Source organism: Gossypium hirsutum, chromosome D02 (genome assembly GCF_007990345.1).
Source record: "Gossypium hirsutum isolate 1008001.06 chromosome D02, Gossypium_hirsutum_v2.1, whole genome shotgun sequence".
Taxonomy (NCBI): domain Eukaryota; kingdom Viridiplantae; phylum Streptophyta; class Magnoliopsida; order Malvales; family Malvaceae; genus Gossypium; species Gossypium hirsutum.
The window spans coordinates 10,359,477-10,380,135 of NC_053438.1; the positions used below are offsets into that span (position 1 = coordinate 10,359,477).

General features: G+C 31.8%; 2 protein-coding genes across 3 annotated transcripts; one reads left to right on the top strand and one right to left on the bottom strand.

The window, feature by feature from the left end:
- Positions 1-4,577: 4,577 nt before the first annotated feature.
- On the top strand, positions 4,578-15,149 carry LOC107910450 (serine/threonine-protein kinase STY46). Of its 2 annotated transcripts, none has more exons than XM_016838284.2 (16): positions 4,578-5,257; positions 5,370-5,484; positions 6,509-6,618; positions 6,776-6,895; positions 7,737-7,809; positions 8,794-8,904; positions 9,442-9,492; positions 10,738-10,877; positions 10,973-11,080; positions 11,829-11,902; positions 12,255-12,430; positions 13,518-13,613; positions 13,971-14,051; positions 14,141-14,191; positions 14,673-14,813; positions 14,896-15,149. In XM_016838284.2, the coding sequence occupies exons 1-16, from the start codon at positions 5,076-5,078 to the stop codon at positions 14,923-14,925; spliced, it is 1,659 nt and encodes a 552-aa protein (XP_016693773.2). In that variant the 5' UTR covers positions 4,578-5,075; the 3' UTR covers positions 14,926-15,149. The 2 variants fall into 2 exon arrangements, with proteins under 2 accessions (XP_016693773.2, XP_016693774.2); XM_016838285.2 differs by having other exon boundaries at positions 5,117-5,257; positions 5,340-5,484.
- LOC121214512 (uncharacterized) lies at positions 15,096-16,720 on the bottom strand. Its single transcript, XM_041088282.1, has 2 exons — positions 15,901-16,720; positions 15,096-15,853 (listed from the first exon to the last, which is right to left on the bottom strand). Exons 1-2 carry the CDS (start codon positions 16,177-16,179, stop codon positions 15,698-15,700), a joined length of 435 nt encoding a protein of 144 aa, XP_040944216.1. The 5' UTR covers positions 16,180-16,720; the 3' UTR covers positions 15,096-15,697.
- Between the last annotated feature and the right edge of the window lie 3,939 nt (positions 16,721-20,659).

Below are 20,659 nucleotides of genomic sequence, written 5' to 3' on the forward strand. Positions count from 1 at the left end.
TATAAGAAAAAATCTAAACTTAATAATATTTGTTTAATAGAAAACCATCAATACATATTAATATATCAACATAATTCTTTTCAATACAAAATCAATTTTGCATTTACATCAATATACAATAATCTCAAATCAATTCAATTTAGTCATTATCGTAAACAATCGATCAGTTTCATACCAGTACAATTTGATCAACTATAATCAACTATCAATTCATTTTTATCTCATATTTCAATTCATCATTTTAAGTTTTATCCATCAGTTTATCATTTTTCTATGATTTAATCCATAACTCACCTATAGTATTAAATTGTGAATAATTCAAACTATTATCAAACAAATACAAATTCACAATTAAATGTAAAACAATTTAAATAAAATCATACTATGTGAACTTACCTGATTAAATAAAAAAGGTCAATCCTCTAAGGACTAATAAGAAATTTGCCTTTTTCCTTGATTAATTTTGATTTGGTCAAATTCTCAATCTATACAGTTATTCAATTCAATTTATCAATTCAAAATATTATATCATCATACTATAATCATATATCAGTTAAATTTTATTATTTTAATGCTCCCTAGATTTTCATTTTATTCAATTCAATCCCTAAAACTGAAACTATCATAATTTTCACATTTAAGCTTTGATTTTCAATCCGATTTCAATTCTATCCTTATACAACCCTCTACAATCAATATTTATAGAAATATCATGCCAAATTCAAAACATTTTCATTTTAGTCCTTAAATTTAAAATTATTAAAATTCTTTTTACAAGTTAGTCCTATTTCATTTCTAAGCTTCAAAATCTACCATTAACATTCAAAAACTTCAATTAAAAAAATGAAAACTTTTCTAAACTTTAACAATTTTGAAAACAAAGGTACGATTTAGCTAAATCGAGTTACAATGATCACAAAAATTTAAAATTTATGAAAAATGAACTTTAGAGTACCTACCATGCAAAATCGATCTTTGGAGCATTCAACCATGGCTTCTTCCTTTTCTTTTATTTAGTTTCAAATGGTGATAAATAAATAATGATGAAGATAACTTTATTTTATTATGTTTTATCATATTTTATTTATTTATTTATTATTATTAGTTTTATCATATTTTTATCTTAAATAAAGCACTAACCGTCCAATATTATTGCACTAATGTTTAATTGCCATGCGAGTCCTTAAATGTTTTCCATTTAAACCTTTTATCGAATAAAAATCTATAGTGATTAACTTTTACGATTTTTACAATTTGGTCCTTGTAACTTAATTAGTTGCTAAATTGACACAATTACCTATCCAAAATGCAATCCACTTATATGATCACTTATTAAATATTTAATAAAAACATTTACGACTTTGATTTATGAAAACGAGGTCCCAATACCTCATTTTCCAAAATCACTAATTTTAAGGTCGAACCACTTGTACTTTGACCAATTGTCCAAATAGAAAAAATTATCAAATCCAAAATCAATTCAACACTATAATTGACTCATAAATATTAAATAATAATATTTATGATCCAACTCATCAGAATTGGGGTCCCAAACCCACTATTTTTGACACCACTGAAAAACTGGTTATTACGACTTCTGTACTTGATTAGCTCGAATGAGCCTCTAATATGAAGCGTACATGTGTTTTGAGTTATTTTATAATGTTTCATTGGGTAACATAAAACATGCAAGTGTGAAATTGACGAATTATGGAATAAGAGGTTTTGGAAAAGTTGGTTGTTAAATTTTGAGCCCAAATCGTTGAAAAGGAAATGGATTATTCGGAAAGGAATGACACGTATTTGGCGTATTATATTTGAACTAGTGTACGCACTCACCTTGATGATAGTTTGTGTTGGTTGATAGGTAAACCATGTTTGCATATTAGATTAACATATAATGGTTACGTGAGGTAGGTTAATTATTGAAATTGTATGAGCTTACTAAGTATTCTTAATACTTACTTCTATGTTGCTTTTATCATGTAGATTCTAAATGTGCCAATCGGATCAACAAGAAGATCACACTAACCGCTCAGAGTTTTGGTAGACTTTTGATTATGTTTGTTGCAATCTAAGTGGCATGTATATAGAGAAGGTTATTTATTTTTTTGTAAACATATATGTTAAATTTGAAAGTGGTTATCTTGAACCCTTATTGATGTATAGAAATAAAATGGTCACAGGTTTTATTTATGTTCTGCACTATAAGTTTCTGCAGGACCTATTATAACGTGGGTTATTTTATGGAACAGTTTGCCATTTTGGTGTTTGAAGAAAATTTTGAAATTTAGATATCCGCCTTACTTTCCACAATTTTTGTATCCGCGAAATAGTCCGTAGTTTAGCCATCTGTCGTTCAAAACACAGTTGGACAACCCACAGGGTCAGTCTTCCACATATTAGTCCGCCGAACGGTCTGTCATATATATACGTCAAGTATTTGTAAGTTATGTGAACTTTGTGTGGTTACATCTCTCCTTTTGGCAATCTTTTGAATAAAACCAATTCAAGGAAGCTACTCAACAAACCAATAGAAGTTTCCCCTCAAAAAATACTTGAGGGTCTGATAAGTGTCACATTTATTTATATATTTTGTTTTTATATTTTTATTACACCTTATAAATATGACACTTGTCAGACCCTCAACCTACTTGTGGAGTTTAGAAAAACTCTGACTAGTGCTGTATTAAATGATTTTTCAAAATACTCCCAATTAATATAACCAATCTTTACTAAAAGCATAATCAAGAAAATCAACTATTAATGCTTAAGAGTCATAGAGCATTAAATTGAAATGAAAGTGTAAACATTATGTGGACATGATTTGGCGTGTACAATCATCCACCGTTAAGGATTTAATGCTTGGTGACTAAAATGAAAGTGTTCTAAAAGTTGGATGATGAATGATAAGGATTTTTTAGTGATCAAATTGAAACAAACTTAAAAATTAAGTGACCAAAATAAAAATACCCTAAAAATTGGGTGACTAACCGAGTAATTTACTCAGAATTTAAATATTTGAAAAACAACTTAAGCATATTTTAACTTTGGATAAACTTTAAAAATAGTGACCCAATTATTAGTGTGTTTCTATTTTGGTCACCTCTAGGTTTACAAATTTCTATTTTAGCTACTAATGTTATCGAAATTTAATATTTTGGTCACTCCTTTGTTAAATCACTAAAGTTTGCCTTTTTTAATTGACATGATAACAAATTTAACCATTCAATGCTTACAAATTGTATCAATTTAGTCCTAAATCTAAAAAATTCAAAAAATTTAGCTTTCAACTTTACACATTCTGTCAATTTAGTCTTGATTCTTAAAAATTTAAAATTAATTTTTTAAAAAATTTTAAAAGTTTATTTTTCAATTAAAATACATAAGATTTTATAAAAATATATACAAAATTATAAAATATTTATAAATAAATGAATATATATTTTTCTCATTTTCTAACATGAAATTTATTTATTAAAATAATAATTTTATAAATAAAATAATAATCTTATAAACAAAATAATTCAAGGGGAAAAATCCATGAAGAAAACTTACGCAGATTCAACATTTCCCTTTTTTGAACATTAACGACCACCATGTTTAATTTAAGTAAAAAACTACAACCTAAGGTCGAAAAAGGTTAGGATCAATGTCTTTAGTTTGTTCCTAGAATGGTTTCATTGTGTTTGAGTTTGAGGTTGTACTAGAGCGTGGGCATGATTAGAGATACATGAGTGAGGATGAGCTTTTGGAGATCCAATAGGTGGAAGGCTGCGATGGCAACTCCACAACCAATTCCTAATTTGATTGCGTGATGATGGAGGGTGGAAGTCAATGAGCTTGAAGTAATAATTATTGGCGCAAGTGGTTGTGGGTGAAGGCAACGCCCAACACTCGACAAATTTAATGAGGACTAAGGAACAATACCAAATATATAATAAAAAATATTATTTGTAAAATAACTTAAAAAATGAAAAAAAGTTTGAATCTAATTTAAGTTTTGCTTGTGGGTTTTTTTTTTGAAAAATATTTTATTTATAAAAGTATTAATTCAATAAATAAATCATATTGAAAAAGAGAAAAATGAATATTTATTTAATTATAATTTTGTATGCATTTTATAAATATTATGTATTTTTATCGAAAAATGAAATTTTAAATATATATTTTTAAATAGTTTTTTTTAAATTTAAGAAGTAAAACTATATTGATAGAATGTGTAAAGTTGAAGGCGAAATTTGTTGAAATTTTTAGAATTAAAACAAAATTGATAGAATTTATAAACATTAGAAAGCTAAAGTTATTATTATATAATTAAAAAAGCCACAATTAATAATTTAATAGAAGAAGGATTAAAATATAAATTTTGATAGTATTAGTAATTAAAATATAACATTTTAAACTTGAAGGATGGAAATAAAAATATGTTTGGGTAAGTATTTTTAGAGTTTACCCTTGTAAGTAATTATGGTAAGAGTTCCAAGGAAAAAAAAGTGAAAGATGTTTCATTTTAGACAAAATCGCATATAAATATATGTCTTGTCGGAATAATTACTCAAAAAACGCGTGTAAGTAATAATAATGCCACCACCACGACGCACGAATCTCGCATTTCTCCTTTTTTTTTTCTCATCCTTTTTCTGCTTACGAAAATGTCATTCTCGTAATTCTCTGTACTCCTCAAGGTCATTTCTGTACTTGGCAAACATATTTTAATCCAAAGAATTGGCGAACTCTATCCACTTACTAATCTCCTAAGTCCTAATATTTTATTTCAAGGACGAAAATGGAAAAAAGAAAACGAAGTCTCTCTCACTGTTTGTCCAACACCTCTTACATGAACATTCGCCTTCACCTGTTCCTTCTCTGCTACACTTTACCGTGAACTTCCAAATTTACCCTCTGTATTCCCTTGAAACCACAATCATCTCCCTCCATTTTGGTCCTCTCAAATTCCATCACCAGTCAAAGATCCTTCACTTTGATCAACAACCAAAAAGCCATTGTAATTTCTCACCTCATGCGATGCCTAAATAGAAACAACGAAGAACCCGGAGTAGGTTTCATTGTTGATGGATTTGACTGAAGGTGTCGGAGAGAGCTCATCGCCGCCGAGAAGCTTTGGCAGCTTCAACAGCTACGATGTCAGAAACGACGTTTTCAATCGCTTAGTCGAATCTGGCCACGAACAAGCTATTTCTAATCCTGACTTTCGCGACTTTTTAGATTCTCACTTCAATCGCTTGCCTGCTAGGTAAAATTTATTTCTTAAACCAATAATTTGCGCTTGTATAACTATTTTTATACGTATTTTTGTGTACTTGGATGTTTTGAAGCTGATGAAGTTGTTTGCTTGTTGGATTCAGCTATGGACTTGATGTTAATATGGATAGAGTGGAAGATGTTTTGTTACACCACAAGCTGCTTGCATTGGCCAAGGATCCGGAGAGGCGGCCAGTTTATCATATCCGCTTCTTGGAGGTATACTTCTTTGCCTTTTGTTTTAATAGCAAATGTTTAGGGATTAAGAAGAACTTCCAATTTTAGTACCTTTTTGTTGCATTCAAGATACGGTTACTGAAACAGGGAAAGTTCGAGATATATGATTTTCTTTTCAACTACTAGTTCATATGTAGGCTTAGAATGGGATTCAAGAAAAGTCATAGAAGCTGAATTTAGGAAAAGGTAGTAAGGTTTATTTTTTTCCAGAAAAAAGTAGGTGTTGCAAGAAAAATAAGTAAACTGTGTTTGTAACTTGTCAATAATCATTAAAGAAAAGTTGCTAGGAACCAAATCTTTGGAGAATTGCACATATATGCAGGGTTTGTGGTACAGAAGTTTAGGAAGAAAAGAATTTTTCAAAAGGACATAGGTGCTGGGAACAATTGCCCTTTAGTGTTTAATAGTTGATATTGTAATGCGAATCCAAATCTTTGCTGTGCAGTTCACCCCTATGTATGTCTATGAGGGAACTGGAAAGAAGTACTTATCAAAGAGTATTATTTATGACTAATTACATATGTTAAAACTATTATTAGTTTTATTAAGCAAGCATTATCTATTGCATTAAGTAGAAACTTAATGGATTTGGTGAAAAGAAGTTTACTAGTATTCTTTTTCAATTAATATTGGTAAAACATGTTTATCCATTAACAAATGGAAAAAAGAGCTTTAAAAGGGAATTTGTTTTAAAGCTTTTTCACTTGGCAAATAAGTTCTGTTGAGATACCTTGGCCCTACCATTAACAAAAAGCCTTTGCCTATATCTTTAAACATCTCATATTGATTGTTTATGATTTTGTTCCTTTTCTTTTAACTTTTTAATTTGTAGATACATGGTCTAGAGCACTACATTTATAAGTAAAATATCTCTTTACTATTATTGTTAACATAATGGCCTTGCATGTTGATAATTTCTTGATTTTTTCTTTCCATGTGATACATATTTTTTGCCTTGTTTTTCTGATCCTGCTTGTTTTTCTTCCTTTTACATGTTGCCATGTAGAACCTTTGCACCAAAGCAGATGCTATTGATGATAAACAATATATAAATTCTTTATCTCCCCAGTCTTTTGATGATGGAGATAGTGAAAAGGTTGTTCCATCACATAAAAGGTATTATATGTGTAAGATTGTCAGCTCTGTGCCCCTTTCCAATTTCAGTATTTGTCCCTAAATGTATTTTTTTGTCTTTCTTACCATTTTAATGCCACTTGAATTGCTTGTTTTCATATATAATTTGGATTATTCATCTATCTCCTTCTGTAAGTAGAAGCAGGGATCATCCAGTTGACTTTGAACCTTGCTTTAAGCTTGAGGACCTAAATTTGGATGTCAGAAAGAATTCCAAGTGTGAAGATGACATACATCTGACTGAGAACTTTACCAAAAGGTACTTTGTCGAAGATTGTTGGACCTTCCCTTTTTGAAAATTTGGCCGTGTATTCTATTTGTTAATGTGGTCATGAATGGGAGATTTTCCTACTTTTAGGAATGAAAACCTTTTTATTTTTGTTTGGGGGTGAGGGTTGTGAGGTTGCATGCTTGTGCTTGTGTATGCTTTCATATTTTCCCTTTAGTGTACTACTACAAAGTTCAAAATAGGCTAATTCTTCATGATTCTATCATTCACCTACCTGCAACATTAACGAAACTGAAATTGGTCTCTTTCTCTCATACGGGGTAATACATTTCCGTATGAAATTTGCTTTTCCTACTTTTATGTTTTATTGAATGTATTTATGTTCTAGTGATATCACAATTATGCTTAGCACCCATTCTTTTTTATTGCCTTTTAAGGTTATTGATTTGATTCATTTTAATGATGAAAAGTTAGACTTAGACCGTTGTAATTGGTATACATAATGTGGCTATAAGTCTTGACCCTATTGAGAAGCTCTTGTCATGATGGTTTTATTATGCATAGGTAATTATTTTGGTAATGGCTTTCTAACTATCTAGATGATTATGAATTGCTTAGCTTTACATAATAACTTTTCAAAAGGATCATTTGGAAGCATTTTGTTTTTATATTGTGATGCTCAACTTCTCACACTTTCTCCTGTCCCTTGTATTGACAATTGAAGCAGCTGCATAACAACGTATGTATGAGCATGCTTGTGCATAATGCATGCATGTTAGCGTGCAGCTGATGTATGCATCTGTCACATTAGGCATGTATTTCTCATATGTATGTATGGGAAGTAATTTGGCTTTTGGTGTATGTTATGCAGGCAAGAAATTGTACATATTCCAACTCATGAAGTGATATTTTCTACCACTGACAGGCCAAAGCTGCTTAGTCAGGTATGATTGAAAATAAGATGTTCTCCTATTGTCAAACAGAGCATTAGTTTTGTTTAGAGCGAACTTACACATTAACCTGATGGTATTTTCAATCTTTTAAACTAACACCTTTTGATTTTTCTCTCGGCACTGGACAACCTGTGGTTTCTATTATCATAAGGTTACAGTGTTAATTATTTCAACAAAATGATAAAAATATCCTCATATTTAAGAGGCTTTTTTTTTGACTAATGCTTACTTAACATGACAACCTCTATGACAACATAATGAAAGTACAGGGTGTTAAGTGTCAATGATGAAATGAGAAGTAGAAGGGTGGAAGTCTAATGTACCCTTTATTTTTGCCACAGCTTTGGTTGTACTGATTTCCTATGCCATCATGCATTAAAGTTTGAACATGGTTTAATCTCTATTGATGTATTCAACATGTCTTCCAAGTTCCAACACATTTTCAGTTACGTAAAGCACACCCATGATTTTGTTTAGAAGAGAAATCAAAGCGAGCTTGAAATAATCCTTTGCTTTCTTTGAGATCTGGAAACAGCTTGTGATGCACCATTGTTTACTAGTTTCATTATTTTGTAGATCAACTCATTTATGAAACTTTTACAATTTTGTTGTCGTAATTATATGTTATTACACTCTTGAAAACATCCCTGTCATCATCATTTGGTGACTTAATAAGGGTGTCCTGCTTAAGCTGCTTTCTTGCTATTTACTGATAGATGCAGTTTGTACTTGCATGAATTTTATGATGTTCATAAAAAAATTTAACCTTTCCTTCAAAACAGGAGAGCAATAGTTCCTATTTTTTGAACAATTCAAAACTTTGCTAAGAAGATTTTTGGGATAAGTATTCTTGGAATTAATAAAGAGACAAACAACTAATGTTTGGTTATATTTGGGCATTTTGTGGGGCTTTCAAGATCATCATTTATCTTGCTAATCCACTCAAACTGAAATACTGACAAGCTGTCCTTCTAGCTTTCTGCATTGCTTTCAGATATAGGACTTAACATTCGTGAAGCACATGTGTTCTCAACAACTGATGGCTACTCTTTGAGTGTGTTTGTAGTAGATGGGTGGCCTGTTGAGGTAATCGTCACTTCATTAGAAGTTTTTCTGTTATTATCTCCTTGTATTTTCATGTAATTGGATGAGAATATGAATAAAGGATCTTGCTTTAGAGAAATAATGTATCTTTTGCTATTGTCCTGAGGCGCAATATCTTTAATGTTAGTTCTGTTCTTTTATTCATGAAATACAGTAAAAAATCAGATTTAATTTGTGAAAAAGAACACCAGATGCCCCAGTGTGCTGAGAAAGGAAATGAATGGCTGTTATTCTGTGTTTTGGACTAACTTCCTGTGCTGATGCCTTTTTTGTTCCTTCCTTGGTCAGCTCTTGTCCTTTTCATTTTTGGGTCTAATTATATAATATCTGACATTTGACATAAATTTAAAAAATCATGATTTATATTAAAATTTATCAAGTCAGCTAAATTAAGCAATATACGGTTTATCCCCGGACGGTAGCATTGTAATGTATTAAGGAGCATTGTGATTATATTTCCTTTATGACAGGGATCTCTGCTGAATCCGAATGTTGCTGACTTTGCAATGTTGTGGCCAGGATACAGATGGTTTAAATAAAGCTATGGAAAAAGCGGTCGCTAGAAGCAAGGTGAACATTGTCAATGTGAATTCTATTTATGGCCTTTTGATTCAATTCATTGCATCTCTTTGAATTTTGTACGGAAGTGTTGTCAAGGGTGCTAGGCGCAAAGGCCTCTATATAGCTCAAGGCACAAGATTTTAAAAGAAAAGTGCTCACCCAAGTAGAATAAGGCGCATACATATATATACACACATACACACATATATACACATATATATTACATTATTGTTGGTCTGTTAGTTAAAGAAAAGAATCAAAGAATTACATTATTCTCATCTCTTCGCCAATAGAATAATGGTAAAAGGAAAAAAAATATCAATCTTTGCTACAAATGCATATTACAAAAATTATTGGAAAAAATTACAATAAAAAAAAAGGAGAAAATAATTAAAAGAAGAAGAAATAGTAGAATAGATGGAGAAAAAAAATATGTACTTTTGCTTGGTAGTGTTTGTATCTGGTTTCAAGAGCAACATTTGAGGTTGATTGAAGTTTTGAGTTTTGATGATCTAACAAAGTTTTAACTAATAAAGTTGACCTATAGTAGGTTTATAATTAATAAAATAAAAATAAATAATAGTATTTTGAGTTTTAAAATAAATATATATATATAAAAAGAAAAGCTAAAAGTCGCCCAATAAAATAGCTTCACCTGAGAATGTAGAAGACAAAATGTTGATTTCTCGCCGTGCCTTAGTTCATAGGCGAGTGCCTTAACAACACTTGATACTAGGAAAAATGTTTTATTTATTTATTTTATATATATACTGGGAAAAATGGTTGTTTGTGTTACTCGATTCTAGATTTTACTTTTTACAAATGGTAGTCATTATGACTCAACATTGAGTTTTTGAAAGATTTGGTGCTGTGCTTCTATTTGGAAGTTATTTAACTGGGTCATAAAAGAACAAATGAGGAGTTTTTCACTTCTCAGTTGTGTGAAGCTCTTGACATAGCCAGTAACAGATTTGAGCATTTGATGATTCAGCTGTATGTAAATTTACACTTTATATATAATTGGGCAGACTGTAACCATAGTTTTTAACCCCTATGATTTGTAGTTGATGTTTTAGTTTTCTTCAGGCCTTTTTTGGTTACTATTTTCTTCAGCTCTTTACTATTCTCTTCCTGTTGGATTCTGGTGTTCTGACATAATATGTTGCTTAATACTTTTTTATTTGCACCCCCCTCCTTTTAATTAACTAATGAATGCCAAAAAGATAATTTGTCTTATTATTGCTGAAAATTTAGGGATCTTTTCCTGGATCTTCACATTCACCTCCAGCTATAGAAGATGCATCAGAAACACAAGAAAAATCTGGCGACTGGGAGATAGATGGAAGACTTCTGAAGATAGGAGAAAAAATAGCTTGTGGGTCTTGTGGAGATCTGTATGTTGTGCTCTTATGAACTGGCTATTTCTGATCTACTCTATTCTTTGTTTCCCCTTTTTATTTCTTTAGCTTCTTCTGATCTTCTTGTGAAGGTATCGTGGTATCTACCTTGGGCAAGATGTTGCTGTCAAAATTCTTAGATCTGAGCATTTGAATGATACTCTTGAAGATGAGTTTGCTCAAGAGGTGGCAATCCTACGGTGAGAAGATTTTAACTGTTACTGTAGAATTCAGTGATTGTTTGGATTGTCTTTGCAACTATCTTTAATGCTTTTGGCTCCTACTATATTCTGTTTAATAGCCACTCTGTCCCTCACTTTCTACACCCACCCACCTACCCAAAAAAAAAGGTAATGAAAAGGAAAGAAATAGTTGTATTTGTGAAGCATCTCTTTCAATGTTAGCAGGTTTCTCAATTTAGGTCCGTTCTCTGACAGAATTTTGCCTCCTATGTATGACACCCTGTTAACCTTAATACGCTATAGGAGTGCAAACAAGAAGTCGCTTTGTCTTTCCCTTTGTCTTTGTCAATATTCTAAATTATATAATTATGTACTTGCTCGTTAGGTTATAAATCTAAATATAAAACATTTTTAGCCAGCATTTCTTAACAAAATGATGAATGTATAATGATATGTTCCCCCTTGGGAACTATTTCAGCAAAAAGTATTTCTATATATGTATCTCTCTCTTTCTAAAGAATTGGCTGCTTTCTCTTTTAGTCAAATTCAATTTTGATTTTATTGAGGATAAACTTGTGCCATTAATAAATAAAAAATGAAGTTACACATGAATATAAGTTTCTTTTCATTGCCTTTTCTTCTTAGGCCCATTACCTTCCGGCTAATTTTTGCTACAGGACATGCTGTTGTGTTTCATTGCACTTGTCTTTATGTAGGACCATAATAATATGAATATTAGTCTTATTTTCTGGGTTCTTGAGTGCAGGGAGGTCCAGCACAGAAATGTTGTTCGTTTTATTGGTGCCTGTACAAAGTTTCCACAGTTGAGCATAGTAACAGGTATGGAACTTCTGAGGAATTAAAAAATTTCTCTTCAAATTAAAGTAGGATTCTTTTGTGGTTCCATTTCCCCCCCCCTTAATATATCATATTGGGTCGTCAGTTGAGAAAAGCTTTATGTTTATTTTGATTAGTAAATCTTATTGGCTGATCTTGCTCTTTCATTTTTATTTTGGGGTTGTCTAAACATCTTTCAGTTTAGTGTTCAATTGGGACCAAAACTAAAAGAGTTCATTCGTTTGACTGCAATCGGGGGCTTCAAATTCCCTCTCTGGAGCACCCACCAGCGGCTGTTTCAATATTGGAGTCTGTTCTAAGTTCAAATTCATTTATAAATTTTTTCATTTTGCAGAGTACATGCCTGGGGGAAGCTTGTATGACTATTTGCATAAGAATCATAATGTTTTGAAGCTCTCTCAGTTGCTGAAGTTTGCTATTGATGTCTGCAAAGGAATGGAGTATTTGCATCAAAGCCACATAATTCATCGGGACCTGAAGACAGCAAATTTGTTAATGGATACAGACAATGTAAGAACTCTTTTTAATATCATTGTTGTGACTATGCTCAAGGATTAGCTTATCAATTTTGTAATAATTAAGGTTTCTGGTGGGTGATATAACCGAATATTAAGTTTTAAACCAGAACCTTGACATGTGGAAGAGTTGGGTTTTCCTTTCTAAACCTTCCTAACAAGGTAAAACTTCCATGAACAGTAAACTAACTTTTATGGATTTGCTTACTATGGTTAGTGAATAGAAAGCTACCGGAAGTCCATATATTTATCAGGATAAAGAGCATATTATGGGTATGTCTTGAATTACTTTTAACCCTTACCTGATGTTTATGGACATGAAATCTATTGCATGGTTGTCCTCTATTAGGAAATTAGTTGAAGTGTTTCTGATAATATTTCAGTAAAAGCTCTTTCATTGTGTTAAATACTTGGGAAATTAGCATGTGGATCAGCAAAAAACTGTTGAAGGGGAGAAGTGGTTTATGGCAGTTCTGAAATAACAAAAATAAGCAGTGTGATTATCATATTGTTTCTTGAGAGCTATCTGGTACACAAACCAATTGCATGTGGGATTTTGAGAGATTGCAAGTATTTAGTATTTAACTGTAGTATATTGTGGTTGTTTATAGTCATCATAAGTAGCAAGTAGTCATCATAAGTAGCAAGTTGTACTGTTGTAGCTGGACTTAACTGGTTTCTTGTTATTGTAATTTGGCATGTTTTCTTACATTGTTTATGATGATAACTTCTATAATGTTATTGTCACAAGCAAACCTCTTGCTTTTGGAGTTCAAATGTTTTTGGGAACAGTAGGCGTTGCATTTGGTGTAGCATGTGGAATTTGGGATAGTTTAGGATACCTTACTAGTCCTAATATCGAAGTTGTCATGAATCAAGCAGCTAATTTTGATTTTTTTTGTTTTCATCTCATATTTTGGTGATTAAGGTTTTAAAGTATTTTATTGGTGGTACTGAGTTTGGGAGGTTAACTGAAGTAATCTGTATTGGCATCTGTACAATTGTTCACTTAACAGTTCAAAGGGAGATTTTTGCAACATTTCATATTTTCTAAAATCGGGAACTTTATGTTTTCTCTCAAGGTTGTCAAGGTGGCAGATTTTGGTGTCGCCCGGTTCTTGAACCAAGGAGGAGTAATGACAGCTGAGACTGGGACATATAGATGGATGGCACCTGAGGTCTGAATTCTCCTATTTGTTTTCTTTTTCTCCATACGATAGACTCACTCAGTGGCTGTGTTGCCTCGTTTAATTATTCAAAATTTGGTATATATTTGATGATTCTGATGGGGGAAAATTTGTGGAAATTACCTCTAATGCTGTTCTTTTTATAATCGCTCTAATATTCAGATACTTTGTTCCTTCAGTCTGTTTTATCGCAAAAATTAAATGAGCTACAGTTTTCAATTTTCAGTTCATATGTTATACACCTGGTCATTTATCACATTTTTTCCTTGCTTTGTACGTTAACCATCATTGTGTTCGGCTTTTTGTTAGGTATTGTATAATCATCTTACTTTATTTTACTCCCACTAGGTTATAAACCATCAGCCCTATGATCAAAAAGCTGATGTATTCAGTTTTGCTGTTGTACTGTGGGAGCTAGTGACAGCCAAGGTATTTTCCTGAGATTATACAGAGTTGATGAACAATTTGATGTCAAAACGTTTGGAAACTATTGATAAATTTTTTCCTTGGTACTGCAGGTTCCTTACGATACCATGACACCACTACAAGCTGCACTGGGAGTGAGACAGGTCAGCATTTATATTTCGGGAATTAAACAATAACCTCACCCGTACCATAATTTCATATCAAGCTTAAGAATTTTTTCAGTATCTGAGATCTTTTATTGACTTTAGTTTCCTTTTTTGCTCGTATTATTACTACATCATGCATTGGATTGAAGCTATTGTCTTTGTAATGTTTTATGGATTTTTTTTGTCCAATTTTGAGCATGATGTTAAGGTGGCTTCCCTTTCATTTAGTAAGGAATATGTGCAGTTTGAATGTCCATCAGATACTTTATAGCTTTCGCAATATGTTCTTGAGTTCCATTTTTCTAGCATGCTATCTGCCCTGAAATGTACTTATCTTCTGAGTCTCCTACTCCCTTTGGGCGCTTTGAAGCCTGCTTAATACACACCCAAAGGGAGCTTCAATCTGTTATGTTAATAAATCTGGGGCTGTTAACATGGGGGCAAAAGCTTTTCTTATGTCTTTTTTGTTCTCTTTCAGGGCCTGCGTCCGGAACTACCTGAGAATGCACATCCAAAACTCTTAGATTTGATGCAGAGATGTTGGGAAGCAGCTCCTGACAAGCGACCGTCCTTCTCGGAGATAACAACTGAGCTTGAGACACTTTTTGAGGAAGTTAAGGTATACAATCTTCACAATTAAGTTAACTTTTACTTTCTTTGAAGAGTGATTTCTTTGCATGTAATAAAGTGTAAAATTACAGGAAACAACAGAAGCAGTAAATGGGAACTGAAGATTTTTGTTATGTAAGTAAGCTGATTGACACATTTTAATATATCTTTTCATCACATAGTAAGTATAACTACACACGGAAGGGACACCCTAAACAAAATGCTGATTCGCAATTCTTTTTTGGTTGTCTGTTTTGTTTTTGTAATAACACTCTCTTACTTGAACATGGTGTAGAAAGAAAAAAAATATGCTTAAATGCAAATATGATACGAAATTTCCTCGCTAGGTGATAGTTTTCTTCTGGCTATTATATCACCGTTCTTAAAGTACTTTCATTTATTTGTTGTTATTTTGCATTAAAAGAAAAACTTGATTCTTTAATGGATAAATTTTTTCTCCACTATTTTTTCCCCAGTAGTTTACTTTTTTTTTTCTCGTAGTTAGGACATTGTATTTAAGTTCTATTCTTTGAGTAGTTACATAATTAATTGTAATATAAGTCACATTACACTTCCAAGGAAAGAACACTGATACAAATTTTGGAACCGATATTCTTGGCAGGATTAGCTATGAACCTGAAATAATTAGGGAAGAGAAACTCATGTTGCCATTTGAACTTGCCATCCATGAATCATTTGATTTATGGCAATGGTTAACCAAGGCATCCTTGATTTCCAAGACAGATCAAAACTATAGCAGTGGATAGTTAATTCCACAAATCTAAAATAAATACCCAAAATTAATTTAAACATAAAAATTTCATCTCTTTAATTTGTACAATAATAACGACACTATCTATCTTGAGCATAATTTCTCAATGATCCTTTCCCGCCTCAAGAAACACACCATTGATCAGAATTAGGCACCCCATTCCCACACTTAGAATCGTCCTCGCACTCTGAATCGTCCTCGCACTCTATCAATGCCTCCGTTTGAGCTTCCTGTGCCATGGTTTCCGCCAACTTGTCTGGACTTATCACCAACTTCACCTTTCACACTCTGGGTGTTGCTGACTCATCCGTGTCGGTTCTCTTCAACATTCGATATGGAGACGAAGAAGTAGATACGAGATCGTTGTTGTTGAGGGGTAGGTAGTTAGTAGAGCTAGCCTACGCGGAGCTTTTTGTTTTGAAGTAGTGGCTGCCTTTTGTTGTGAGGTAGTTAGTAGGGTGTGGTAAATGGCCATGTCTGGGAACTTTTTGGTTATGCACATGGCGGTGATGGGTGGTGGTAGCTCCATGATTCCGCCATTGGGTGTTGCCACTTTTATTGTTTCTACAGCTTCACTGAATGGTTTGAAAACGAAATTGCCCATATTAGGTCACTGCTTGCCCTCTTTTGGTGTCCTTGTGAGCATACTAGGGTTCATTAGCAATTTTATCAATTGCTAGCACATAGTTGACTTCAATCATTCCTTCCACTACCTTTTCACGAACAAAGCTACAATGCTTCATTAGAGCATGCTAGACAAGATTTGCAGCGTGGGTCACAGCATTGGTGGTAGCACACCATATGTAGGTACATGTGGCAAGTTGATACCCATCTTACATAGCTGTAACATGATCCTCATCATCACACAGTGTTTGCCTAGCGTCAATATTCAGCTTTTGCTGAAGACTGAGATACAACCACTTGCTTCTTGGAGCTTCAGCCAATGGTTAGGAACAGTCAATATTCAGCATAAACTGTTTCAATTGCCTCAATATGAGTAGCCTACCAAAACTTAAATTTTTGCATGGCTAGAACAGTAGCCCTTGATATAGCGTTCCTTTGAGATATTTAAGGATACAGTTGGTAACTTTGCTATGTTATACTTCGTAAATCGACTTTGTTAATATTTACGAAAATAATGAAAAATGTAGGCGGGACAAACGAATAAAGTAATTGCTTATATATTATTCCACTCGAAGGATACACGTTAGAAAAGCTAGAAAATAGAAAGAAAATATCTAAACCATACAATTACTTCTACAATTCAATCTATAAATTTTAAAGATTTTTACGTATAAGCTATATTTCATTATCTCCCTCAAGTTAGAGTGTAAATGTTATAAATATAATACACTTGAACTCCATAAAGAGTTTTTATGAAAAGATCTCATGGTTGATTTCCAAATTTCACACATATTGTGGAGGAATTTTTTGTTGAATCTTTTCACGATGGATGAAATGACCATATATCTCAAAAATTGTAAAATTCAATATTAGAGATAATATAAAGAGCAACTTAATTATCAAGGCATATTTTTGTTGGTAATAATTTTTAAAACCAACTTCATTCTATAGTTGTATACCCATATTATTTCACTCACAAATTGTGCCATGACTTTATATTTCGATTTTGCACTAGATTAGTACGTTACATTTTGTTTCTTGTTTTTCCACGAAATTAAATTCCTTCTAATAAAAATGTATTATCTCATAGTGGATATTTTGTTGACTTTGGATCTTGTCCAATTTGCATAAGAACAAAACATTCAATATTGGTGTGTCGATGATTCCTATACAATAGCCCCCGTCTATGACCTCCCATCAAATAACATACAATTTGTTCCAAGATTTCCCAATGATTAACAATTGGAGATGAAATGAACTAGCTTAGAACACCCACAGGGTGAGCAATATATGTGAGTTGTAGATGAGGCATTATTGGTGTGCTTTCGTTATTTTTACCGATAGAGAACATATTTTCTCTAAGACAGACATCACCTTTCTTACTTCATGTGACCTCAACCCCAAAGAGATACTTCAAGTACTCCAAATCTTTAGTTTGAAACTGAATATGAAGAAGAAAACTTCAAAGATGAAATGCCTGGAATATTGCTTCCAGTAATGACAATATCACCAACATACACGATTAAAAGGATTATACTAACCTCAGATTACTTATAGAACATCGAATGATAACAATTACTTTTCTTCAATCCAATTATTGGATTACCTCACTAAATTTACCAAACTAAGCTCGAGGGCTTTGTTTCAAACCATACAAAGATTTGCAAAGACAACATACTTTCCCGTTCTCCCTTTGAACAACAAATTCATTGTGGTTGCTCCATATAGACTTCTTCATGAAGACCATCGTGTATCTTGATGTCTAGTTGATGTACGGGCCAATCGTGGCAGCTATCATCCAAATTTTTCGATATAGAAAGAGGCACTATTTTAGGACACACTAGTGAAATTCTAAGAAAAAAATTGAAAAAGAAGATTGATAAAGAGAAATTTTAAAGGATTTATAATGATTTATGGTCGAAAATCAATGAAGTAAATTTTGTATGTGAAAAGGTGGAAAAATGACTAAATTGAAAAACTAAAAAAGTATGAGGATTAAAGTGTAAAGTGACCAATTAGGGAAATTATAGATTGATAATGATTTATTGATATTAATATGTCATGGGAAATGTATTTGTATCAAGAAAAACAAGTTTGAACTAAATTGAATAAAATAAAAAGTACAAGGACCAAATTCAAACTATTCCATTTTGGTCTAAAAAGGATAAAAATGTAATTTTTGTATGGTTGAATATTATTATGGACCTTTATGATGATATGTGAAGTTTTAATGTGTTAGTGTCACATTTGGTATTAATAAAGTGAAGTGAGACGAGAAAGGGACTAAAAGTATAAATTCTCCATTAAAAGATATTTTGGGACTTTTCAATAATATATTAATGATGGTTTTAGAATTTATCTTTGTATTGATATTAGAAATTTTAAAGCATGGAAAATTGTGGGTCATCCATTTACATTTTGTGTTGATTTTGACTATCAAAGGAATAAAAGAAAGGAAAAAAAGATGAAAACTTTCATATTTTCCTCCCTTTGTGTTGTCCCCCTTCGTGGAAGAAGAGAAAATTTTCTATTCTCATTTCTTCCTTCTCTCTCTTAAATCCAACAAAAAAAAAACCCATTTGTAAACCTAATTCCACCATCATCTTCATCATTGGAAGCAAGAGTTTTCATGAGCTAGAGAAAGCTTGAGTTAGGGTAAGAAAGTGAAGAATAAGGTAAGAAAGTGCATTTTTGCTATCTTTAATATGAACATTTAAGGTTGCTTGGTATGATTTCTTCATGAATATGCTTTTTGGGTATTATGTGTGATATGTATTGTGAATGAAAGAAATTGATATATGGGTAGTGAAACTTTAGGCTAGTGAGAATAACGAAAATTGGTGATTTTGTTGTTTCAAAGGAAGGTAAGTACTCAAGGAACCATCTTTACTTTATTTGAAGTAAAATTAATAATCCTTAGAGTTTAAATGGTTAAATGTTAAGATGAGATTACTCATTAATGTTCATAAGTGAAGAAAATAGTTTAATCAAAATGAAAATAGTGACGAGTATAATTATGCCCTAGTCTTAGACTAGAATGTGAATATTGAGAACTAATGCACTTTGATAAGTATTAAGTCAATAATTGACTTGAAATATGATAAATGACAATTTTAATGATGATGATGATGATTAATTTGTGTAGAAAAAGGCCAGTTAAGACATTAAATAGGTCATCAAGTGAATTGTTGTATAATATGAAAAAGGAGTATTAATGCCTTAACTAATGTGTCTAGGGGTGAGTGTTCGATCGAATGGAACTGAGTCAAATGAAAAAAGTTCAAGTGAATTGAGTTGAAGAGTATTATTTTATCATCCTAACTTAATTTAAAATTTTTTCGAATCGAGTCGAGTGGAATAGAATTCGATTCGATTCGAATCGAATTGAATATATTTGTTCAAGTTAAATTTAAAAAATAACTCTAGTGTTATTTATTTTTATGCAATCTTTCTTAAAAATATTTTTCTTTAAAGTTTTTAAACATGATCATACAAAGAAAAATTGAAGTAAACAAGTGAACAAATAAAAACAGTCCAAGTAAACAACAATAACAACAATAACAACACAACAAGATTATAATAGAAAATATAAGCAAAAGTCCAAAATACAAAAGAAAACTACATTAGTCCAAACAACAAAACAAAAAATAAAAACAACACAACAAAAGTCTAATAAACCAGCAACAATAACCCAATAAACTAGTAACAAAAACACATCAGTTCAAAAACCGTTATAGAATAGCGTAAGCTTCTTCTTTTCCTTTAAACACCGTAAGTAAAATTGAAACATCTATTTAAATTTATAAACTAATGATAAGTATATTATTATCTTCTTGATCTTCGGGTATTTTGGACAAGTCTAGCAAATTTAAAAACAAAAGTGTTAGTTAAATTATGAGAATGCTTACTAATATAGATAACATTAAAACTTATTTTATGAATCAAAATTAATATATTTCCATTTTCCATGGTTTGAAGTTCATTAACATAGTCTTTAAGATTGATGAGATCATTAGATTTCTGAAGCCAATCTTATGTGCAAACCAAAGCCTCAACCATGAGAGGAGTTAGAGAACTTCTAAAATTATTGAGAACACGTCCACACATGTTAAATGCAATTTTTGAGGCAACTGTTGAGATAGGAATAACAAGAATATCTCGAGCTATTTGTGCAAGAATAGGGAATCTAGGACTGTTCATTTTTCACCACAATAATAAATCAAATGAACTTGAATTATTTAGTTTGTCCTCGTCACCCAAATACTTATCCAACTCAGATTTACTTTATAGTCCAACTTGTTTCTTCTTCTTAAGGTATTTTTACTTGGCCAAGCCCTTTTTCATCTTTGACTGATCAATTTCCATTGAACTGAAAATATTTGTCGAAGAACTAGATTTTTACCTTCAAACAATTGAATTCTCCTGACATTAGAAGAATACTCATTGAACAAGCAATGCAA